We start from the raw sequence: 25,659 nt of genomic DNA, 5'->3' as shown, positions 1-25,659 counted from the left end.
TTAGGTCTAATTTGAATTTACCTAGAATAAGCTATATTGATCTTTCCTATAGGAAGGACTAGATAAATTAGACTATCTAGTTTAGTATAGCTTTCTATTTAAGTATATATAGGAGCCTTTTATAGGAGACATTATTAAAGGCTCCTAAGATATTAAGGGAGAGGAGGGTTGCTACCTAGTTTTAACTATAGTACTAGATATGCTTGATCTGTTCTGTAATTAGTTCTATAGCTATTAGTATTAACCTCTTCTTTCTTCCTCCTATCTAGCCTTTAGGAAGGATATTCCTTTCCTCGGCAAAGGTTATTAGCCTTTTAGCGACAATTTTTTCTAGCACCTTGCCTATTGTATTAAGTAGGGCTATTAGTCTGTAGGCCTTAAGCTATATATAGTCTTCCTTCTAGGGCTTCCTTAGCACTACTATTAGGGACTTCCTAAATAGTCTTAGGTAGTATCCTAGTGCTAGGCTTTATAAAAAGATATTAGCTAGTGCTAGGGCTAGCCCCTTCCTATATACTTTTAGAAGTTTGTTATAGATCTTGTCTTCTCCTAGTGCCTTATTGCCTAGAATTTTCTTTAGGATCCTTTTAATAGTTTCGGGTTTAACCTAGGTGTCTCTTAGTATACCTAGTAGTAGAGTCTCTTATTCTTTCTCCTTTATATCTAATAGGTCTGCTTGTACTTTTCTATAGAAGAAGTGTTAGCCTAGGGCTCTTGCTTTCCCTTCTATTATAGTCTATATTTGTCCTTATTAGTCTATAATGTCCGGGAATTGTAGTAGTATATCCTTATCCTGTTTAGGTCTCCTTGCCTATTTAGCTATCCTCTATATCTCCTCTAGTTTCTTTGTAATTATTCCTACTATAGATCTCTATTCTTATATCTTGTCTTTCTTAATCTAGATCTTCTTTTCCTAGTAGGCTTTGTTATAGTTGTCCTATGCTTCCTAGGTGTAGGTTTATATCTACTACTTCCTAGCCTTCTTTACTACTTTAACCTTCCTTATATACTTACTAGTCTAGTATAGTTGCTAGTATAGTGAATGTTTCTTTACTAGGGTATGCTTTCTAGCTACCTATTTTAGGATTCCTGTTAGTTCTTCTACTGCCTTATTAATGTCCTCTAGCCTTAGTAGGTACTTTGTTAAGAGTTCCTCTAGTTTTAGGTCCCTTTCTAGTTCCTCCCTAATCCTGCCCTATTAGGCACCTTTCTAGTTGAGCTTCTCCTCTAGTTCCCTTTCCTAATTAGCTTAGATATTCAGCTTAATCTATACCAGGAAGTAGTCTAATAATTCTTCTAGTTCCTAGTTAACCCTACATCTTATAATCCTATTCCTAATCTAATATAATATAAAGTATAGGTCTAGTATGCTGCTGCTTCCTCTTGCCTCCTAAGTAATTAGTCCCTTTAGGGTAACAATTTCTATTCCTTCCCTCTCTAATATATTAATCAGTCTTCCTACTAGGAAGTGGTAAGCTAGGGTAAAGTCTAAGCCCTAGAGGGGATAGTAGAGGTTGAAATCCCTAAGTAGGATTTAGTAGGTGTTCCCCTAGATAACTCTAGGTAGTCTTTCTAGGGTTTTTAGTTAGGTACTACTTCTTAAGTCTAGTAGTAGGTTGTATATATAGTAGACTTAGAGTGTACCTTAGGATGTCTCTACTTGAACTAATATTAGGTCCCTATCCTCCTATAGTATAGCCTACTAGGTTTCTGTATCTATCTCCTTACTAATATAGATGTATGTCCTTAGGGCTCCCTAGTTGTAGATAATTAGGTAGTATCTTAGGTCTTTAACTATTGCTAGTCTCTTTATATATAGGTTAAGCTAGGGCTCTTAGATTGCAATAATGTGATATTCTTTTAGGTTTAGTACTTAAAGGAAGCTCCTCTGTACCTTATCTTTACTCTTATTAACATTGTACTATATAATATTCAGTAATATTGCAGTGTTCATTAGGTTTTATCTATATTATTTCCCTATAAGTTTTCCTTTAGTCTTCCCTTACTTTAGACTAACATTTAACTAAGCTTTGTCTGCCCTACTTCCTTTCCTACAATATTAAGGTATCTTAGTCTCCCTAGTTGCTAGTGACTCTCTTATACTAGTAAGGCCCTAAATATAAACCCATTATCTTGCCTAGACCTCTTTTATAGCACTTAGCTAGATTGCTTCTATACCTAGCTGCCCTAGCTTATTATGTATCTTTTTAGTGTATTAATTCTAGCTTCCTTTGCCTTTCTAGCTACCTGTATTCTTACTAGGTATTCCTTCGCCTAAGAGGGGTGTCTTTTGATATAGTATATACATCTTGCTTCTCCCTTATATGCTTTACATTCTTTAACCTAGTAATCCCCTATATAATAGGAGCAGGTGTTGGTTGTCTTTATACACTTAGCTGCTAAGTGTCTATAGTGTTGACATTTAAAGCACTGTATTATCCTATAGTTGCTTCTATATATCTCTGTTTCTAATCTTTTAAAGTCCTAGAACAATCCCTAGTCTAGCACTATATTAGCTTGCTCTATACTCCCTACCTAGATAATTAGGGAAGACTGCTTCTTAGTCTCTTCGATTTTCCTTTTGATCTATACTACTTTTGTAATCTTTAGGCCTAGGCATATAGCTTGGTTTTGTCTCTATAGGCTCTTAATATCCTGTTCTTCCTTAAAGCTTCTTATTATGCTATAGGCTATAATTATAAATTGCTGTTAGGAGACCTTTACTATTTTCCCTATCTTAGTTGTCTATTCTTTTTGTATTTCTAGCTTCTTTTTGTCCTGCTCTTATACTATAAACAGCTTAATTACCCCTTTACCTTCGTTCCTAGCCCTAATTACCTCTTTAACTGCAATTCTTTCTACAATCTCTTTCCCTATAAGTCCTTAGATTTCCTTTTGCTCCTATAGGTCCGTAATATAGACTCTAACTACTGTCCTCGGGGGTTTTAGCGCCTCCTAACTAGCTACTGCTGCCTAGGTACGGTAGTTTGGGCTTGTCTCCTATTGTTTCTTCGTAATCTTTGCTGCGACTATATTAGCTACCTTTATAATTACGTAGCTTGCTTAGTTGTGGATTGCTTTTAGTCCTCTAAAGAGTTCTAAGATTATTATCCTATATACCCTCTTAGGGGTTCTTCTATCTTCCGCCTTTAGCACCTCCTCTACCCTAGTATATAGTACTCTCTATTCGTCCTCCCTTCCTTCTTAACTGTCTTCCCTTCGTCTCTAATTGTTCGCTGCCATTTTTGAAGGCAGGTATGGCCCTTATATATAGTGTATTACACCTGCGTACACCTGTATACACAATCGCTATATAACTTATTAGGCAAAGCGTAACTGAGCATTACCAAAGTAGAAAGGTAGCGTTACTAAGGCTATAGACTACTATATAGCACAATTAGCTAAATATCCGCAATTCCTTCGACCTAAGAGCCTCTCGTTAATTCTCGAATAGCCGATACTTCTGCCTACTAAGTCTATATATTATTATCTAGACCTAGAGTATATAGTAGCTCCTATAAGGCAGTATTAAACCTAGTAGTACTATTAGCCTCCTATACCTCCTATACGGTAGTAGCCGCTAAAGGAGTAAATGCCTCTCGTAATAGGTCTTATAGTATATCGTAGAAGTCGTTAGTATCGTATTCGCTAGTGCCGCTATTAAGTCTGTACTTAATACGTAGATTCTAATAGCAATAGACTAGTATCTCGATATACTCGTAAGATAGGCGGTTGCGGCGGAAGTTATAGATAAAGCTATAAGCTAACTAGTTGCGCTTAGTAGCGCTAGTTATTAGATAGATTAATAGTAATAGCATATATAACTTAGCGAGTTTAGGATACTCGCCTTTAATAAGGTTATACTACTATTATAACGGGGTTATATTCTTTACCGACTGCTAGACGATATTATTACTAAACAAGCCGCTACGGTTGCGCAGAGTATAGAGATTAGCAAGCAATAGTGCCGCTCTGTCTTTAATCTTAGAGGTAGACTTAGTAACGTATTTAAAGCTAGGCCGGCGGCTATTACGGCCTTAAAGAATATAGTATTTAGTAAGATAACTAGTAAGTCTATAAACCTCGTTATTGCTAACTAGAATAGCCTATTTGTCCGGATCTTATCGCTCTCGAGCGTTAGCGAGGTACGCTATAAGCATTAGCGGATAGTATAGCTCGTTATATCGAATACTAATTATTTCGGTAATAGTATTTATTAGAATAAAGTCGTTAATAAAGGACTAGTTCTAAAGCTATCTATAGTTAGAGTATACGTGCGAGAGGGAGGGTCTATCGGTTTCGAGAGTAATAGTAACCTTAAGGAAGGGTTCTATTAGTTTAATATATCTACGAGTTGTTAGCAATAGTAGGCTTTACTACTAGTTAGCTATATATACTCGTCTAAGCGCTTCTAGAAGCTATTATTCTCGATAAGATAGCAAGTATACTCCTAAGCGGCGCGCTGCTTACTACTTAAGCCTACTAATAGAAGGTATTCTTATATACGAAGTTCTTGTATCTAGAAGCGGTTCTTAAATACTGCCCGAGTACAGTATAGCTAGCCTTGCTAGCAAGTATTTCTAGGGCTTTAAAACCGCCGTACCTTGCTATTACTAAGTTATAGGAGTAGTTTAAAGGGAAGATAAGTATTCTTAAAGTAGTTAGAGACCGCTAGAACCTTAGTATAGAACGAGTCGATAGTAGAATAATTATATATATCGTTTATAAGCAATTTAGTAGTATAAGAATAGCAGCCTAAGGTAACGAGGCGGGGTATCTCGGCTTAAACCTAATCTTGTAATTAGCTACTCGATAAGCAACAATAGGCCGGCCCGTATACGGAAAGCGCCGCTACTCTACTACCTCTAAATGTTTAAACTTACTAACCTCGAGGCCTTCGCTATAATATTCGTATTGTTAGTAACTAACGTAATAACCTTATCCTTCTATAGCGCTATTAAACGCTAAAGACCTTTAGTATAGTTTTCCGCTATACCGCGATTAGTACTAGTTAGCTTATAACTAACAAAAAACGCCGCCTAAGGCGTAATAGCTAAATAATTAGTATTCGACCTTCCGGCGGTGTCTTTCTAGCTATTACTCGTATATATAATGCGAGAGCTCTTCGATATCTCTATGTTTATCTATTAGGACTAAAGAGGTTATACGTAATTAGTATGTAACCGGGCTCGAGTAAAGCTAGGGTCTCGATGCCTTAGGTAGGGCTTAGCGCTTAGCGTTAGGCTAACTAGCCCGCCTTCCTCCCTCTCCTCTTAGATCTCTATCGAATAATATACTAATCTACTACCCTATCTACCTGCTAATATAACTCTTCTTATACAGTATTCGATCTGCCCTTTAAGGGCAGTAGCTAGATAGTCCTTATTTTAAGCTTTTAGCGGTATAGCTACGAACAAGACTAATCTAACTATATTGCGCCCGAAGAACGGGACCTATACGTACTATTCCATCGAAACAACCGTACTAATTATTAAGCAAGGCCTTCTATACGGCCTATTATACTAAGTTAATTATACTAGACTAATATCTACTAGTTCCGCTATATCCGTATCTTAGGGGCTAATAATACATTATTAGCGTTACCCCCTATTACAATAGCCGGCTTATTACGAAGCAATAACAACCGTACTGCCGCTAGCAGCGCTAGCAATAACAACGCTAGTAGTATAGTACCTACTAAAGTGCCTACTAAAGCACCTACTAAAGTGCCTCCTACCGAAGAGCCTGCTATAGGAACTACTAAAGAAGAACCTATAATTCTAGGTAACGACCTAGAATTGCCTGTCGACGACATTCTTAACAATATTGTTAACCGTCGATATAGCTAACTAGCCTTTAGGCCCCAACTAGTAGGGAGACTCTAAGAAGCTACCTAAAACAGGCTTACTGCCCTACGTTAAGAACAATAGCTAAAGGATAACCTCCTCGAGATTCGCCGCCTATAGGAAGCCCTAACAACTACTGCTAGACTAGAACTAGTAGTAGGACCTTCTATTTAAAAGAAGGATGCTAAGCTTAAAGACTATACTGTATTTAATAGCTCTAGCCGCAAGCAGTACAATAATTATATACGTAATTGCGAATTGAACTAGCGGAATGTACTAAGGGCCCTGCTAGACGACTATTCGCTAGTCGTCTATGCTATACAATACATTAATAGAGACCTAAAACGCACCTAGGATAACCATTTCGACTCCCTTACTAATTAGACCGCTATTTAGTAGCAAACCTATAAGACTATTATACTAGACACCCTTAGAAACCCTATACTAAGGCAATAACATACTTAGGACTAGTATCTTCGAGCTAAGCAAAAGACTAATTAATCGGCCCGCTTATTCGAGGCCTATTTAAAAACCCTTAAAGACGACCTTCCGCCTAAGACTAATTCTATATAGATCTCCGAGATACGCCTAAAACTTAGATAGGAACTTATCCTCGAATTGGACCGTCGCCGTATATTCGAATAAGCTAATCTAATACGCATTTAATTTATAGTCGAAGTAGAAACAGCCGAACGGGCTGTTTAGCTCTAATAACGACTAGAATCGAGGATCCGACTAGCTAGTACTAACTATAGCAACCGTAGCCGCGGAGGAAACTAAGGTTCCTACTATAACAATAATGCTAACAATAGGAATAGTAACGACCGTAGAAGAGGCTATAGCCGACGGCTATATAGAGGAGGCCGCGATAGGGGCCGTAGAAGGGGCTCGTATCCCTATAATACTAACCGCTCGGCTAATAATAGTAATAATAGCTACGGCAGTCTACTAACCGGATTGAAGTGCTTCAATTGTAATAGCACTAGCTATCTACTAGGCTAATGCGACAAACCTAAGGACTAGGCCCGAATTAACCGTACTTCCGCTAAACACCGAAAGCACCTCTTAGCGGCTAATACTACCCCTATCGGCCCTTCGAAAAAAGAGTAAGCGCCGCACTAACTGTTAGCCTTATACGGCGTAAGACTATCGACATTGTGCTAGCTATAATACGCTCCTACCTTATATAGGACACGAAGGGCACTAACTATTAAACTAAGGTTATACTAGATCTAGGAAATTCAGTTAGTGCCCTTATTAGCTATCGCCTAGCTAAGCAATTAGACCTTCGACAACTGCCTAGGACTAACCTACTAACCCTTGCTTAGTTTAATAACGCTCGGCACTTAACCTATAGGGCCTACTATGTTCCTATAGCTCTAAAGGACGACCTCGGAAATAAACGCCTACTAGACTTTACTACCTACGTAGTAGATATAGACAACCTATATAGGGGAGCTACTATTATTATTAGCAACCCTGTTCTTAAGTACTACGCTATAGCTATAGACTTAGGCATTTAGAAGTAGCGATTTAGAATCGCTAGGAAAGAGGACATTAAGTATATTAATGTTAGCGAGTGTCCTAATAATATTAGGGTCCTATTTATTAGCAACCTAACCCTAGCTAATCCGACTACCGACCTGCTCGGTAGTAATAACGAAGAACCTATGCCCCCTAACGGTATAGACCCTAATTAGCTCGAACGTATACTAGAGCCTATTCGAGAGACCTATATTAATGTGTTTAAACACTACTTAGCATCGATATTGCCTATATTTAAGGAGACAGACTATAAGATTAATATTATAGAGGGCAAAGAGGTTCCTTTTAGTCCCCTCTATAACCTTAGTAAACGAGAGCTCGCTATATTACGTAAGTACCTAGAGGAAAACCTAGCTAACGGTCGTATTCGGTATAGTAACAGCCCTGCTAGTATACTAATCCTGTTTGTTCTAAAGAAGGATAGTAGCCTACGGTTATACGTCGATTACCGTAGACTTAATACTGTTACTATTAAAGACCGCTATCTACTTCTGCTTATTAATAAGACCCTCGATCGCCTTTCTAGCGCTTACTACTATACTATACTAGATATTAAGGATGCGTACTATCGTATCCGCATTCGTAAGGGCGACGAATAGAAAACAGCCTTCCGTACTCGCTATAGCTATTTCGAATACTTAGTTATACTATTCGGCTTAGCTAATGCCCCTATAACATTCTAGTCCTATATTAATCGGGCCCTTTCGGGTCTATTAGACTACCTCTATATAGTTTACCTAGATAACATCCTAGTTTACACATATTTACCTAATATTGTAGAATACTAGGCCGTAGTACGCAAGGTCCTCGACCGCCTACGAGCCTATAGACTATATTGCAAACCTTCTAAATGCACCTTTGCTACTAAAGAGGTGTTATTCCTTAGCTTCCTTATTTTAACCGAGGGTATTAAGGCTAATCCTAACCGGATTAAAACAATTACTAAATAGCCTATTCCTACGTCTATTAAAGAGCTTCAATTATTCCTAGGTTTTACTAACTTCTACCGTCGGTTTATTAAGGGCTATTTACGGCATGTAATGCCCCTAACTAAGCTTACTAAAACCAAGGCCAACCTAACTAGAGAGTTTAAATAGACTAACAGAGCACAAGCCGCTTTTAACGGCCTAAAGCAACGCTTTACTAATGTCCCCTTGTTATACTATTTCGCACTAAGCAAGCAGATCCGAATTGGGGCTAACGCTTTATAGTTCGCTATATTAGCTATTATATTATAGCAGGCTAATAACACCTATTAGCACCCGATTGCCTTCTTTTTACGGAAGATAATCGATATAGAACGTCGGTACGAGACCTACGAGTAAGAGCTCCTAGCAATCGTAGAAGCCTTTAAGTACTAGCGCTATTATCTCGATAGTGCTTAGTACCCTATTTAGGTCTATACGGACTATAACAACCTCCGTAGAATTACGAAGGTTACTAGGGTTATAGGTCGATAGGCTAGATAGGCCGTCTACCTCGCCGGGTTCAATTTTAATATATTATATTAGCTAGGCGTAAGTAACCCTACTAATAGCCTATCGAGGCGACCTAATTATAACAGCGAAACCTAATATATTAATTCTCTATTTCCAACCCTATAGTATAAGATTGCTATAGACCTTGCTATAAAGTAGGCATAGGATAAGCGGACTTCCGGACCCCGTAGCGGCAACAAATACTATAGCGGAGTTGTCGTTCTTCTAGTATACGTTAAAAAGGACGTAGATTGCTCGAGCTATAACGACTCGATTAAAGATATTGCTATCTATAGCGATAGTACTATAGAAGAGATTGCAGTTAATCCGGCTACTAGTACTATTAGATATATATAATACGTACCTCGTTTAATAGCGAGGGTACTGTTAAATAACCTTATAAACGGGGATAGTTAATCGTTTATAGATAAGCTATTACGGGCTTAGTAGAGGGACGCCTTTGCTATCGAACGTATTAATAAGCTTGTAAGTAAGCGAAAGACTCGATCTAGTAAGAGTAATAACAATTAGTCGATCGACGACAAGGGTTACTTAAAGTTTAAAGGCAGATACTATGTCCCCGCTAAACAATCGATTAGACAAGAGCTTTTAAAGAGGCACTATAATAGTAAGCTCGCTAGTTACTATAGCATAGAGAGGTCGTACGAATTACTATCGCGTATATACTACTAGCTAAATAGTAAGCGGCATATAAAGGAGTATATACAGACCTATACAGTATGCTAGCGAGTTAAAGCACTAAAGCACTTACTATTTAGCGAGTTGTCTTTACTCCCTGTTCTAAAGAAGCCTTTTATAGAGCTTATAATAGACTTTATTATAGGTCTTCCCCCTACTAAGCGAAGAGGAAGCAAAGACGTCTTTAACGCTATACTAGTCGTTATAGACCGATTTACTAAGGGTGCTCGCTATATTCCTACTCGGAAGGATTAGACGGCTATTAATATAGCTAAAGCGCTATAGAACAATATCTTCTACAGCTATTAGGGGACTCCTAAGGGGATAGTCTCCGATAGGGGCTCGATATTTATATCGCACTATTAGAGCGAATTATGCCTATAGCTAAGACTAAAGCATCGGCTGTTAACAGCCTTCTATCTACAGACTAACGGTCAAACAGAGAGGCAGAATGCTACGCTATAGTAGTACCTACGTAGCTACATTAACGAGGACCCTAATAGATAGGTTAACCTCCTATAACTAGCCGAATTCGTATATAATAATAGTGTACATTTATTAACTAAGGTCTTACTATATATAGCTATAATAGGTTAGAACGCCGCTATGCTATAAGACCCCCTACCGCTCGAGGCCGAGCGTAAGGAAAGGGAAGCGCGTTAAGTACCCGAAATACTAGCGGCTATTAAGAGGGTTTAGAAGATGCGAGAAATCTATACTAAGATAGCCGAGAAGTTAATAAAGGCTTAAGAGTACTAAAAGACCTACTACGACAAGCACTATACGCTAATAACCTTTAAACAAGGCGATATAGTTATACTAAGCACTAAGAACCTCCGTATCCGCAAACACCTATTACCTAATAGTAAAACAAGGCCTAAGCTCGCACTAAGATACATTAGCCTATTTCGCATCCGAGAACCGAAGGGCAATAGCTAGGCCTACTAGCTATAGCTTCTACCCTATTATACTATCTATAACACCTTCTATATATCCCTTCTTAAGCTATACTACTAGCGTAAAGGCGATAAAGCGCCTGCCGAGTTAGAAGAAATCTTAGCTAATAGTAAAGAACTATAGTCTATAGAGCGTATACTAAAGCATCGGACTAGGCAAGGCAAGAAGGAGTACCTGCTAAGACAGTAGGGCTATTTACTAGAATAGGATTTATAGGAAGCTAAAGGTTCCTTTAAAGACATAACCGAGTTGCTAGATAAGTATTAGACTAGCGTAAAGAACAAGAAGAAGGCTAAAAGCTTATAATATTACTATTAAGGCCTAGGATTAATGCTACCCCCGGGGTGCTATTAGCTAACTAATTAGCTATAAGCAATTGTTAGCAACAAGAGATAATAAGACTATACTACTATAGTAAACGCGCACCGAGTGTTAACAAGCGCGCTACGACGCGTTAACTAATTGCCTGCTCTTTTAAGGACTCTACCTCCTTACTAACGCGCCCTATAGGTCCCCCTTTTATTCCTTCCTTCTATCGAGGCCTCGAGGCCTAGGCGATCGGCGAGGGCGGCGCGTATACGCGTAGAATAGTAATAATAATAATAACGACGGCGTCTCGCCTATACTAAAAGATAGCACGGCCGGCGCGGCTATATTAGTAACGGTATTGCGGAGTGTATTATTAATAGAAGAAGGAGATTAGAAGCGAGGTAAAGTTAGCGCTAAGACGACTAGCGCCGCTATTATTAATATTACTTGCTATTATCGCTATACTTACGAAGACAACCTTACCTATACTACGAGCCTAAGGCACCTTTAATTAAAACTTTAATTAAAGCTTTAAGCCTGTTAAAGGTTTAATTAAAACTTTAAGGCCGAGTTAAAACTTTAAGCCGCTTAAAAGATTAAGTAGACTAATAGACTAACTAACTAAGGGCAAAACTATAGAGCTAAGCTAGCCGGGGTCGATCTTGCGGACAATAGGTTACTCCTCGATCTATCTAACCCTTTAAGCGAGGCGAACCTCTACTACTATACTTATAATAGCCTTTACCTATAGAAACTAGACGAGCTGTGTTTTTTAAAAGATAAGATAAGATTAACAATTAAAGGCTACTAAACCTAACTAATTAAGGCTAGTAAAACTACGATAGTAAATAATAGCCCTCGTAACAATAAGAACAATCCCTCGTAATAATAAGAACAACCCTCGGAAGCGGACATTTCTAGGTCTTTTAAGAGTAGACGTAGAGAACTCGGTACGACATTACTTAGAACGAGGGCAGTGCTATAATACCCTGTATACCTACCTATTGCAGTAGGGAAGATGCGCTCGTATTATAATTAGTCGATAGTCCTTAATTCTTGTAGTTATATATTACTTTATTATATGTAAGGATAGCGTAGTTAGAGTTAGACATTGTATTAGAAGGTAAGGTTTAATATAGTTACATAATCGGTAGTTATGCGTTCGATTTAGCGCGGACTAAGCGGCTTATTAGGCCTACTAAGTTAGCAGTAATAGAGGTTAAGACTAGAACAAAGACCGGCTACGAGGGCGCGGCCTTTAGAAGGGAAGCGTGTATTAGGACTAAAGAGGTTATATATAATTAGCATATAACCGGGCTCGAGTAAAGCTAGGGTCTCGATGCCTTAGGTAGGGCTTAGCGCTTAGCGTTAGGCTAACTAGCCCGCCTTCCTCCCTCTCCTCTTAGATCTCTATCGAATACTATACTAATCTACTACCCTATCTATCTGCTAATATAACCCTTCTTATATTATCTCTGCCTATAGTCGCTTATAAATTCGAGGGAGATACTTATATCGAATCTGCTAGCGAGAAGATAGTATAAAAGCCGGGCGAAGAAGCTTTAGCTATACCTAGAATTAGGGACTCTTAGTAATAGACAACTCCTTACCGGAGGCTAATACCTACTTAGTTATCTTCTTATAAGCAGTCTTATACTCTTCTAGAGATATATAGTCGATAAAGCTTCTACCGCCGATTAGAATAGTCTGTTTTGCCTTAACTCGAGCTAAAGGCTCTTCGTAATTATTAAAGCTAATATCCTCGTCGATAGCTACCTTCTTAGGCTAATATTCCTCCTAAAGATCCTTAGAGAGAATACGGCAGATAGACAGATAATTAAGCACCCGCCCTTTAGCACTCGAGACCTACTTATTACCGCAAAAGTTACACTTAACCCTTAGGTAATTCTTGCCTTTAATTTAGGTATAAGTTACTAATAACTAGTATAGATCCTCCGTCCGTTTGTGCTTACTAGAGACTAGTATAGAGGTACCTAGTAAGAGGCGTTATTAACTAGAAGACAAGTTATCGGATATAGTAGTAGTAGGAGTAGTGTTTAGCTTAGTAAAAGAGATAGAATCTAATAGGCAAAGTAATATCGACTAATAGGGATAAAGAGCTAAATTCTACTATAAAATAGTCTATTATATCCTCTATAAATAAGGCCTCGATACCGCTTAAATTCCCTTCGAGATACTACTAGAAACGTAGTCCTTCCTTGAAAATTTTCCTTCTATCTATAGTATTCTAGTTATATATATAGTATTCCCTTTTATTATATTCGATCGTATTCTATATACGATTCTATATATAAACGCGGACCTAACGCGATAAGACACGAATTCTAGCGATAAGAATGTAATACTTCGAAGGGTATATAGTCTAGTCGATATAATAGCTGCTTTGCTAAGAAGATAGCTTTAGCCGCTAGCAGCGGCTCTAAGCCCTATTAGTACCGATAACTAACAATAATAGGGCCTTTTGCGGGTATACACTAGCTAAATTTCCCACCCCTGCGTACATAGTGTATTACACCCTGTATGCACATACACATGTATGTGTAGCTCCATCACTAAGCTTCCCCGAGAACGTTAGCGTTATCAGGAGAATGGAGTCATCGTATCTGATAGCAAAGTCTTCTGGCGCACCCGACGTTTTGGCTTTGACGGGCTACTCGACCAATCGCAGCTCTCCCACACGCTGCTTCCATGTCATTTTCTCTGCTCCCTCCTCCACCGCGCTTTCACCTACTCCACAACGCACACCGAAGTCGACGCCATCGCCATCGCCATCGCCATCGCCATCGGCACTCACAACTCCTGCATCTGAATGCTCACCTTGACGAGCACATTCGAATTGAACAACTTCTGCTGAATCGCCTCTATGGTGTTCGCTCCAACCACATTCACCAGCCAAGGTACGAGATGACACATCCGAATGACCGCCAATGGCCCTCCGAGCCCTTGCACACACGGCAAAACGAGCACAACACGGACAGAATGCTAATGAATACCAGACTACATCAGTGACCACCTGTGGAAGGCCAACGTGAACTAAGAAGATCTGCACAACACCGAAAATTAATCGCACGACCATGGCCACTGCTATCTTAAGGACCTTCAAGCCTGTCCAGGCCAGGACTGGATTCACCAACGCCTTCATATCTGTCCGAAATGTCAGATTCAATGCCACAGTGGCACCGGGACCAGGCACACCACGAGCTGCCGCCCCACGCGTCTCATCGCGCTCAACCAAGCCCTCCTACGAGCGTGCAACTTTTACTATTCGGGGAGGACCTATCTTCCACGGAAAGAGTTTTGGGGCCAAGACAAACGTCAGTGGAGAGGCAGTCTTCACAACCTCCCTCGTGGGATACCCAGAATCCATGACGGATCCATCCTACCGCGGTCAGATTTTGGTCTTCACACAACCACTGATTGGCAATTACGGTGTGCCATCGGCCACTCGTGATGAGTATGGCCTGCTCAAGTACTTTGAGAGCCCAAACATCCAGGCATCTGCTATTGTAGTTGCTGATGCCGCACTGCAATACTCCCACTGGACTGCTGTAGAGAGCTTGGCCGAGTGGTGCGCTCGTGAGGGCGTTGCTGCCATCTCCGGCGTGGACACACGTGCCATCGTGACCTATCTGCGAGAGCAGGGTTCCTCCCTGGGCAAGATTACTGTTGGAGAGGAATACGATGCAGATGAGGACGAGGCATATGATGACCCCGCTGCCATAAACTTGGTCGCCAAGGTCTCCACCAAAGCTCCATTCCACGTGCCATCACCCAATGGAAATGCCCACGTCGCTCTGATCGACTGCGGTGTCAAGGAGAACATCATCCGATCCATCGTCGGACGTGGCGCGAGCGTCACTTGCTTGCCATGGGACTACCCGATTCACAAGACCGCTCACCATTTCGACGGAGTCTTCATCTCGAACGGTCCGGGTGACCCAACTCACTGCCGTGCCACCAGTGACAATCTTCGCAAGTTGATGAACACCAGCCAGATCCCCATCATGGGCATCTGCCTTGGTCATCAGCTCCTCGCAATCGCGGCCGGCGCCCGAACCACCAAGATGAAGTATGGCAACCGTGCTCACAACATTCCAGCCTTGGACTTGAACACTGGCAAGTGCCACATCACATCTCAAAACCACGGATACGCGGTCGACGCGACATCGCTTCCAAGCGAGTTCAAGGAATACTTCACCAACTTGAACGATGGCTCCAACGAGGGCATGATCCACAAGACCAGGCCCATCTTCAGCACACAGTTCCATCCTGAGGCCAAGGGTGGCCCATTGGACAGCAGCTACCTGTTCGATGCCTACCTCAACAGCGTTCAGCAGTACAAGGCTCAGAATGATGTTCTCAAGGGTGGCAAGGACAACCGACCGAGTCCTCTTCTGGTCGACCTTTTGGCCAAGGAGCGGGTTGGTGTTGCTCCAGCTTATCGCCTTCCTCAGGCTGAGGCTCGTGCATGAAAGACTGTCTTTTGACTATTGTGCTTTTACACGGTGGGATTTGATTGGCGTTTGTTTTGTAGTTAAGTATGGAGAGCAAGTACTCACGAAGATACCACGACAAATCAACTTTCAAAGCCAACTAGCCTTCCACAGTGCTCGATGTCGTATTCCGAGGTTCCTGTCGATCGAAATGTGTTCACGTGATGTCACCGCCACTGACGACGGCACGGCCTGCAGTCTACGGACGCTAGCATCTCAGGAACACGATTCGCGCTTGGCGGGGATGAGTGAAGCAGCGAAGTGCACAGGCTCCTGTTGAAGTGCATGCAGACTCCGTGTTGATCGGCTTGCGCAATTTCTGTCTGTTCGCGCATCCAAACATTCATTCTACGGTAGTTCTATATGACAATCTTGTCGGCAGCCAAGCATTGTCCAAGAATTACGGCAAAGGCTTGGATGACAAGCCGGGCTGGGCTGCGAGGGTCAAGCGTCATCCTCCTGCGGACTGCGACCAAATTGGAACCGGCAGTGAGCGCATGCGCCACCATAGACGAACTGCAGGCGACAGATACAAGACACAGCGACCAAGCATTGCGCAAGCCTTTGCGCTGAGAATCGTTCGGCTACCGCGAGATCTGCTTTGAGAGCACCGGCCGGGCGAGACGAGACATTGCCATCTATTCACGAGGCGACGCTGGCACGACCGCTGTATTTTGGACGATACTACTGCGCGACGAGTAACGAAATATTAATACCACCAACCGCAAACCGCGAAACGCGACACCGAATACCGAAACGCCGGCAGTGTAGGAGAAAGACGTGATACCTCCAACAGCATGGTATCTTGTAATACAACCCTCGAAGATGCGCACATCGTCGAGGAGCCCGTCTTGGGCAAATTGACATTCCACCATCTCGGCCTCATCCTCTGCGTAGTATTCGGCCTAATAGCCGTGGTTATATCACTATGGCTGATATTCCAACACGCGATCCACTACCAGCGACCAAACCAGCAAAAGCAGATAATAAGGATACTGTTCATGATACCTGTCTACGCTGTCGTCAGCTTTTTGAGCTACGTTTTCTACAGGAAAGCAATATACTTTGAGGTCTTGCGAGACTGCTATGAAGCATTCGCGATCAGCAGTTTCTTTGCTCTGCTGTGTGATTACATTGCTCCCAATCTGCATGAGCAGAAAGAGTACTTCCGGAGTGTACAGCCCGTCAATTGGTTCTGGAGTGTGTTTGGCCTGCAAAAATGTACGGGAGGACAGAATAAAGGACCGTTGAGGAAACCGAGAAGTGGATTGACTTGGTTCAATGTCATCTGGGCTGGTATTTTCCAGTACTGCGTCATTCGAGTCTTGTTCACCCTCGTCTCGGTTATCACCGAAGCTTTTGGACGATACTGCGAAGCATCTCTGAGCCCGGCTTTTGGGCACATCTGGGTCCTGGTCTTTGAGTCGCTATCGGTCACCGTCGCCATGTTTATGGTGGTTCAGTTCTATATCCAGCTGAAGACGGACTTGGCAGAACATAATCCCTTCCTGAAGGTCTTGTCGATCAAGTTGGTCATCTTCTTCTCATTCTGGCAAACAATCGTCATCTCCTTCCTCTCCTCTGACAAAGGACCGCTACAACCCACGAAACATCTGGCGTATCAAGACATCAAGATTGGAATTCCATCCGTACTGCTCTGCATCGAGATGGCTTTCTTCTCAGTCCTCCATATCTTCGCATATCCTTGGAAACCGTACAACGTCAAACACCTCGATCCCATGGCAGCGGACATCGCAGATCGAAGCGGCTACAAAGGTGGACCAATGGGCATCAAAGCGATCGTGGACGCCTTCAATCCATGGGATATCATCAAAGCTATTGCAAGAGGAGGACGATGGATGTTCGTGGGCTTCAGAACTCGACAGCAAGACGTTAGCTACCAGCCCACAAAGACAGGACACGATGAAACGGCCTACATGGGCCCGACATATGCTGGGACTGGAGAGATTGCAACAGAATTACAAGACCCCAGACGTGCAAGAGCAGATACTTATGATGACGATAGAGCCGGTCTGTTACGAAACTCTCAAGTCGTTGGGACCACACCATATCGCAACGATGAATATGCCTCGGGTGACGATAGTCACATGTTCGGCGCGCCTCCACCTCAACCACCGCGTCCTGTAGTCGGAGGGAAACTGGACGAAGATAGAGGACACCATCCTGGCATGGGACCTTCACAAACGCATCAAAATTGGGATCATTGGGCTGGTGCACAGCAGGCCGGTGATTTGGGAAGCGTGGGACGTCCGCCTACGTATCGAACGCACGATCCTTCGAGTTAGATACGTGTGAGATGTAGCGGGAGATGTGTTGTTGGTGCTCGGTTTAGGGCGGCTACTTTGTAGAAAATTTTTGCGAGGCGTTGGGGGGAAACAATCATGAGTAGGGTTGGTTGAATAGCATTGGAAAGATACCCGCTTTTTATTTTTCCTAGAATTTACAGAATTCAGTGATGAACAAACTGTGTCTGCTTCTTCGTCACGAAAATTCATGATGCTATCTCTGCGTCGACGTGAGATAGCCAAGCCATCTTCGTCACTGCCGTTTTATTTTTGTCCAGCGGGATGGAACGATTCGAGTCAGGTCGTGTTTCTGACAAGAAAAAAACACGGGTTGTAGCGAAATAGGCAGCAGGGAAGTTGGAAGTTGGAAGTTGGCAGAAGTATGAGCTTTGACCAGTTTGCGAGGACGGACTTTATTATGATCTATCTCGACTCAACTCGACCATGTTGTGGTGATGAGTATTGCTAATGTGACCGGACGAAGCTGAAGAAGTGGAACGCATTGATCCTACGAAGTGAAGTGCGTATATCCCAACGGAGATACTGAATTTGTCTCTCAACGTACACACTGCCTCAGTGAGATTGATGTGATAAAAGTCACTACCATTGTCATTCACCTTCTCTGGCGATTCGATCTTGTGGCACCAGAGCTAGAACGCGCAGTGACATTCATGCGATGGAATTGGAGAGCTGCACGACGATCGCGTCGTGACCTTGTTGATATGTGATTATTATATGCGAGGCTTGACTTTCTAGCTGGTGTCAGTTGTCTCGCTCTGCATGTTTTATTAAGAGCATCGGAGCCAGCGAATGGTGAAGAGAGCAACATTGCTGGATTGCAAGATTTCCCGCATTTTCAAGCTCAGGACGCGCGGCGATCAGCTTTCTGCAGGTGGTTCTACTGTAGACTAGAGAGCGTGAGGTGAGCGAGAACTATTGGTCCGGCGCATGTGGTCGCAAAGACCGAATTTCTTGGTCTGAAGCACGACGAAGGGATGGAAATGCGATGGTCGTCTCACGACTGAAGTCCGAATGAAAGTGTAAGATCCACAAATCTTGCTTGTGCACGCGCACACGCTCAGTGTTCGCTAGCCACGTGTTTTCTTCAGGTGTAACATATGGTGCAGCTGTGAGAGCTGCTGCAGTGCCTTCACACTGGAGCTTCCCCTGTGATATGGAGTAGAAGTATGCAGCAGCTCAATGTGTTTCAGGTTCGATCCTACTCGTGACTTCCTTTGAAAAATTCTTACTGACCCTCGCGTTATGATTGAATAGGTCTGAAAAATCTGCGCAGAGCCATTCATGCATGCAGTCCGCGATTTGCAAGTGCATTCAACAATATGCAGCCTACCGTCCTGCCGCTTCTTGCCGGCTGGCCTGATGACCTCTGAAAGATAAGGCAGGGCTGCCATTGGCATATCTCGTTTGCTCGGCTTGTTTGCTTGGAATCATATGCAGTTCAGAAGCAGGAAGATCAGAGGCGTCCAGCTGAAACAGGACTGTACAATATTGGGTCGTTACATGCGCTAAGACCAGAAGACCAGATGTACTAGGATGGAGCTGTATTGTGGGTGGCAAACCGAGACGCAGCTGTATAGAGCGTGGCGAGCCGGACAGAGCTATGCTTTCGCAGGTGCAGGTGCAGTAGAGCTTCTCGTCTACGCAGTGCTACTTTGCGCCAAGCCAGGCTGGTGGTGAGATTGTGATGTGAGGTTGTTGTTGGTCTTGACCCACAAGGTTGGTAGAGATGTAGACTCACGGTGTATTTAATTTCCGGGCTTATGAATACGGTGTTCACTATATGAACATACACGAGACACAGATTGGTTAGTAAGTGGATCCAGTTATTATGGCGTATCCTATACAAAGTAGAACAATAAAGGAAATAAGACATATAGAAGGTATATAGTAACAATCTTAGTATAGATAACAGCCCTACTAGCTATTACTATCGATAGTAAGGTCGACAGCGTTGTTACCGCTATCTTCGTCTATATTATCGCCGCTATTGCGAGTATATTCAAAGTCGCCTTATAGCTTAAATACCTCCTTTAGTATGTCCTATAGATCTATATAACTATCGTTTATAAGCCTATCGTCGTCTAGTCGATACTTAATACGTAGATTCTAGTAGATAAAGACTAACTTCTCGAGTATATCGTAACTTAATCTATTACGCTTAAGTAACTAAATAAAGCTATAAGCTAACTAGTTGCGCTTAGTAGCGCTAGTTGTTAGATAGATAGACAATAAGAGTATATAGAGGTCGGTAAGCTTAGGATACGAGTCTCGGAAGTTATTAGCCTACTATAATAATAGTATCGGACTCTTGCTAGCCGCCTATACAATAGGGTTACCGAATAGACCTTATCGGCTACGGAGTATAAAGATATCGTTTAGAAGTTGTCCGGCTCTTATATAAATCTCGTTCTTCGACTCGGAGTAGTTAGGGCAGGTAGTAGATATGCGTTGCTAGTTAGCGTAGTATTCGACGAGGAAGGGGGTAAGAGAGCGGACCTCTTCGTTAGTAACGAAGAGGAACTACTTATTAGGGTCGGAGCGCTCGGAGACATTAGCGAGATAGGCAATTAGCATAAGAGGCTAATAACTAATAGCGTTATTAGTCTAGTAGAAGGTTTAGTATAGTAGCTAACCTATAGCTTCTCCTATCGCATTTCGATATAGACTTCTATCTCCTTATTCGAGACGAGGTTTAGTACTTTGTTAACTACCGCATTTATTAGCTAGCGCTAGTTGCTATAGATATATAATAGCTTAGGTCTGTCGGCCTCGAGAGCGATAGTAACCTTAAGGAATAGCTCTATAAGGTCGTAGTAGCTAAGGAAGGAAGAAGTTAGTTATAATAGGTTAAAAGCAGGCTTTAGCACTTACCTATTACGGTTACTCGCGACAGATCGTTAAGTAACTTCTTATTACGTGCAAGCCGAGGCTTCTTTAGAGAGGCTAATATAAGCGGGAGGCAGAGACAGAATAATTGGTACAAAGGTAATTCCAATTAGTAAGTAGGTAACATAAGTTGAACGCCTCGAGCTATAAGGGCATTCCGGCGTTCCTAAATACAAAGGAGATATCTTGTCTATAGTCGTGAGCGACGTAAGCGACGCTATCGCTCTCGACCGCTCCTATCGCTCCTAGTAAGATAGAGCGACAGCTTAGCCTACTAGTCTTAGCGTCGCTCTAAGATTATATAAGGACTCTAACTAATTAGATCCGTAATACTATCCCCCTCCTTAAGCGGGATAGTCCCTTATTCCGGAACTTTCTAATTCCAACTTCTTTGCTATGCTAAAGTTATTAAAGGACTTGTCTTCTCGTTAGCGTAAGGAAAATATCGCAAATAACATCCTTGCCGACTGCCTCGAAATGCCGATCCGCTGCTTTTATTACGAGCAGGCCGATAAATCCTACAAAGTCGATCTCCGTTCCGGCCGCTGCTCCGAGTACGCCCTATACGGCTAGTCCTATAATATGCAAGTTACTCGTATAGAGTATAAAAAAATCCGGAAGGCGCGCCTAAAGATAGCTAAAGATCTCGAAGCGGCTAAAGAGGAGGAAGACCTCCTTACGCGGAAGCTTTTCGAGCATCGCGCAAAGGTCCGTCGCTTACGTAAGTCGCTACGTATAAAGGAAGATCGGGAGGTATAAGCTCTTAAGGCAGAGGAAGCCTCTATTTAATAGGCGGAGGAGCTCGAAAGAGAGCTAGGTTCTTCGCTTATAGAGCCGATAATATTCTCGTTGCCTACTAACGAGCCGTTTCCCTTAGATAGCCGATTATAGATGTCGCCTTATAACTAGAGTCGTCTAGATAGGACGTCCTAGCCAACCTCTGAAATTCCTAGTAGGAGTGCCGAGAGTCTAGTATCTTAAAGGTATGTATTTTCAATGTTTCCTATCTATTTTATCTTCTAGCTAGTTAGTCTAGTAGTATGATTCTTAGCTATAAAAGACATAGTTGCTAGGTACGCTATTAGAGTCCCCGCTCCTCGAGCTATACTGCCCTAGGTCGTTAAGAACTCTAAGGCGCTATAATCGATAGGGTCTAAGAGGTCGTAGGTTCAATTCCTATACTAGTTATTTCTTTTTTGTTCGGTTTTGAAATTTTTTGATTATCTGCTAATAGTTCTGCAGGTTTTCTTTTAGTTCCTAGGTGTTTTCTAAATGTAGGTATCCTTTCTATTTAATAAGGTATTTCTAACCTTGCTAATCTAGGATCTTTTCGACTTTAAACTCATTTTCTTCCTTAGGTTAGAAGTGAAATGTTTCTTAATACGGTGTTTCGGCGTCTGTAGGTTCTAGTATAGAGATATAGAATACTAGGTAGATTTTCGCGTCGTCCGGTAGTTTAAGTCGGTAATTAACTAGTCCTTTAGGCTTATCAATTAGAAATGGCCCGACTTTAACGTAGTCTAGTTTCTTAGTCGATCTCCGGGTTTTTAGATTCTTTGTTAGGAGGTAGACCTTATCCCCCTTTTTTAGCTAAGGTGCCATTTTTCGTTTAGCATTATATAGTCCCGTAATCTTTTCTTAAGACTCGGCAATTGCCCTTTGCAATTCTTTATATACCTACTTTAAGTCTTCTAAAGCGACTATCGCTTTATCCGCGTATAGATGCTATAAATACTATTCCCCGAATAGCTGCGGATGTTTCCCAAAATTAGCGAAGAATAGTGTCTCTTTCGTAGTCTTAGATTGTTAGTTGTTTAGTGCAAGTTGTGCTATAGGCAATAGCGATGCCTAATTGTTTTGTGCGTAATTGACGTAGTGCCGTAAGTATGCCTCTAAGGCCTAATTCTTAACTTCCGTTTAGCCGTCTATCTATAGATAGTATGCCGTTGATAGCTTGTGCTTAATTCCAAGCGTCGCTGTAAGCGTCTTCTAGTAGTTTGACGTAAAGAGCTTGTCTCTGTCCGTAATATAGGTCTTTAGAAATCTATAGTATCGTACAAGTCTATCTAGTACGAGGTATCCGAGTTGCTCTACCGTACTTGCTTCGTTAGCAGGAATAAAGTGTGCGTATTTCGTAAGCCTATCGACTATAACAAGTATTATGTCGTAGCTATATCCTATAACCGGATCCTTAGACTTCGGTAGTTTCGTAATAAAGTCTATTGTAACCTCGTCCTATAGTTTATCTAGTAGCGTCCTAAATTGGATATGTCTATATCTAGCGTATCTATTAGCCTTATTACGCTAACATTATAGACATTTCTTAATATATTCTAGAACTCGTTGTCGCATATATAGGAATCCGAAGCTTCGCTTAACTAGTTCTATTATTTTTGAAACTCTAGGGTGTCTATTTTCTAGTCCGTCGTAGTGTTGTCGTATACACTCCGTAACTCGTTCCTTAGGTACTTAGTATTTCCCGTGTTCGATTGGAAACTGTTCTTCTATGTCCTAAAGAACTCGTATAATATAGTTGAATTCTTTTGTGTTAGCACTAAGGCTTCCGTCTTGGTTTGCTTTTAATATCTGCTGCTGCACTAGTTCGTGACCCTCTATATAGTCGCTACGGCGGCTTAGTACGTCGGCTCGTCCGTTCTCGCGTCCTAGGGTATAGCGGATTTCGAACTTGTACTGCCCTAGTAGCTCCGACTAGCGGGCCTGTCTTCGGGTTAGTACTTTAGTCGTAGTGAAGTAAGTCAGATTCTTATAATTAGAAAGAATCGTAAGACTTAGTGCTCCTTCCGCGTATACTCGCTAGTATTGTAGTAATACAACTATTGCAAGTAGCTCCTTATTATAGATATCGTAGTTCTATTCCGCGGGTAACATCTTTCTCGAGTAATAGGCTACCGGGTATCGTTTCCCGTTATGCTCCTATATAAGGTATACTCCTATAGCCCTATCCGACGCGTCTGTTTCTATCTAGACCGCCTTACTCCTATCGAATAATCGTAGCGTTAGCGTAGAAACGCATTGCTTCTTTAGCTACCTAAACGCTTCGTCTTCCTTCGTGCTCTAGTTCTATTTCTTGTCTTTCTTTATAAGCTCCGTAAGGGGTGCCGCTGTCTTAGAATAGCCCTCGATGAATTTCCTGTTATAGTTAGCTAATCCTAGGAATAATTGTACGTCTTTAACGCATGTAGGCGTTAGCTATTCCTATATTAACTTGGTTTTTTCTAGATCGATCCTGATTCCTATAGTACTAATAATAAATCCTAGGAATTTGACTTCCTTCTTATAGAATTCGCATTTCTTAGGTGCAGTCTTAAATCCTACTTGAGTAAATCGTTTAAAGACGTCCTGCACTATTCGTATATAGTCCGCGAGAGCTCCTTTAGTATAGACTAAGATATCGTCTATATATGCGATAACGCATATATCTAGAAGGTCTCGGAGGACTTCGTTTACAAGGTCTTAACATAACGCTAGGGCATTTGTAAGTCCTATAGGCATAACTAAGAATTCGTAAAGCCTATATCTTGTTCGGAATGCTGTTATCCATTCGTATCTAGCTGCTATACGTATTGTATAAAACGCATCGCGTAGGTCAATCTTCGTATACTAGTCTAATCTAGTTAATCGGTCTTGCATTTCTTCGATATTCGGTAGTAGGTACCGATTCTTAATTGTAATGTCGTTAAGTCGTCTAAAATCGACTACTAGCCGTCCTTCGTCTAATCCGGCTTTCGGAACGAACATTACTAGTAAGGCTGCCGAGGATATCGACTTCCGTATCTAGCCTTTTTCTAATTTCTCTTTTAGCTACTTATCTAGGGTTTTGAGCTCTTTCTTAGACATTGCGTATAAGGGTCCCTATAGAGGCTCTTTCCTAGGCTGTAAGTGTATTTTATAATCCTATAGTTAGTGTTTAGGTAAGGCTGCCTTGCCTCTCTCCTTTTTAAAGAGTCGCTTCCACTTACTATACTCTTTAGGAATGTCTAGGTCCGAGATTCTAGTTTCATTCTTCGATAGTGTATAACTTCTATCCTTCCCGTAATCATTGTTATAACCCTCCTAACCTAACGGTAGTGTCGATCCGGGTTGAATACGGTTCTCCGTAATTCCTATCGACGTAAACGTCTTACGAATCGCCCTGCGTTTATTAATCTCATCTGCCTACGAACGCTGCCGCTATATAGGTTGAATGCCGATTATATAGTCGCATTCCTTAAATGTAAGTACTCCTTTTCTCTAGTCTACGACCGGGTTATACTTTCTTAACTAAGGTATGCCTAATACAATATTATAACTGGCTATATTAGTAACATCTAAGACAATCTCCTCGTAGTGCTATTAGATAGCTAGTAGTAACGGTATCGTTTCTCGTTCTATACTAGGTAGCGGTAACCTATCTACTACTATAAGTTTATACGCTCCTTCTCTTCTACTTCGGGTTACGATCCCTCGGCTTTTAACGAATAATTCGGAGGCAAAGTTCCCGCTCGCTCCGGAATCTATTAATACACTCGTCGGGTGCCCGTTAACGATAACTTTTATACGGAAGACTACTATTAATGCTTGAGCGCTTTCGGTATTAAGGAACTCTCTTAGAACGCTCTAATCTAGAGAGTTAGTCCGTTTCCCGACTAATTAGTAGCCTAACGTTGTTCTAACTAGTTACGGATCCGTAGTCCTGCCGTTCGTGCTTCTTCGGTATATAATTTTTCCTTAAGGGTATCGTTATATACATCCCGTCCCTACGCTACTATAGCCTTTCGGTATTACTAATTTAATCGCTAGACCGTCTAACGCATATCTTAAGTAATAATCGTCCTTTCGTCGGGTAGGACGTATCCGTAGGGCGTAATTGTGCTTCCTATCGGTACTCGCTCCGTAATGAAGTTATAGTACGTATAATCTATAGGTATCCGGGGGTAATTCTAGAATTTTGCCCGTAAGCTTATCTAGAAATAATCAAATTGGATAGGATCGACCTTCCGTTGTCTATTAACCTTTAGAAACATTTCCTCGTATTTGCGTACTAGATGCAAGGCGATTGTTCGCGCTACTATAGGTGTATCTATTGTAAATGTAAGGA

General features: G+C 41.8%; 5 protein-coding genes across 5 annotated transcripts; 2 read left to right on the top strand and 3 right to left on the bottom strand.

The window, feature by feature from the left end:
• Positions 1-13,333: 13,333 nt before the first annotated feature.
• MYCFIDRAFT_173229 (uncharacterized protein) lies at positions 13,334-13,686 on the bottom strand (the record flags this gene model as incomplete). The annotated part of the gene is made up of 4 exons (XM_007926628.1): positions 13,334-13,371; positions 13,409-13,505; positions 13,533-13,644; positions 13,673-13,686. 4 exons carry the CDS (start codon positions 13,684-13,686, stop codon positions 13,334-13,336), a joined length of 261 nt encoding a protein of 86 aa, XP_007924819.1.
• A 25-nt stretch (positions 13,687-13,711) lies between these two features.
• Positions 13,712-15,446, top strand: MYCFIDRAFT_163024 (uncharacterized protein). Its single transcript, XM_007926627.1, has 2 exons — positions 13,712-13,752; positions 13,852-15,446. The coding sequence occupies exon 2, from the start codon at positions 13,930-13,932 to the stop codon at positions 15,325-15,327; it is 1,398 nt and encodes a 465-aa protein (XP_007924818.1). The 5' UTR covers positions 13,712-13,752; positions 13,852-13,929; the 3' UTR covers positions 15,328-15,446.
• Positions 15,447-16,154: 708 nt separating this feature from the next.
• On the top strand, positions 16,155-17,252 carry MYCFIDRAFT_109209 (uncharacterized protein; the record flags this gene model as incomplete). The annotated part of the gene is made up of 1 exon (XM_007926626.1): positions 16,155-17,252. A coding segment is annotated over one exon (1,098 nt), but the record flags the coding sequence as incomplete, so codon positions are not given.
• A 1,335-nt stretch (positions 17,253-18,587) lies between these two features.
• MYCFIDRAFT_173227 (uncharacterized protein) lies at positions 18,588-18,962 on the bottom strand (the record flags this gene model as incomplete). Its single annotated transcript, XM_007926625.1, has 3 exons — positions 18,588-18,675; positions 18,706-18,850; positions 18,878-18,962. 3 exons carry the CDS (start codon positions 18,960-18,962, stop codon positions 18,588-18,590), a joined length of 318 nt encoding a protein of 105 aa, XP_007924816.1.
• Positions 18,963-19,001: 39 nt separating this feature from the next.
• Positions 19,002-19,548, bottom strand: MYCFIDRAFT_173226 (uncharacterized protein; the record flags this gene model as incomplete). The annotated part of the gene is made up of 3 exons (XM_007926624.1): positions 19,002-19,278; positions 19,317-19,408; positions 19,453-19,548. The coding sequence occupies 3 exons, from the start codon at positions 19,546-19,548 to the stop codon at positions 19,002-19,004; spliced, it is 465 nt and encodes a 154-aa protein (XP_007924815.1).
• Positions 19,549-25,659: the final 6,111 nt, after the last annotated feature.

Source organism: Pseudocercospora fijiensis (assembly GCF_000340215.1).
Source record: "Pseudocercospora fijiensis CIRAD86 unplaced genomic scaffold MYCFIscaffold_3, whole genome shotgun sequence".
Lineage (NCBI taxonomy): Eukaryota > Fungi > Ascomycota > Dothideomycetes > Mycosphaerellales > Mycosphaerellaceae > Pseudocercospora > Pseudocercospora fijiensis.
The sequence above is the reverse complement of the archived record's forward strand: the minus strand, read 5'-3'. Positions and strand labels throughout refer to the sequence as shown.

Excerpts from the sequence above, each read along its gene's own strand:
- MYCFIDRAFT_163024 (XM_007926627.1), top strand. The coding sequence starts at position 13,930 with ATGGCCACTGCTATCTTAAGGACCTTCAAGCCTGTCCAGGCCAGGACT.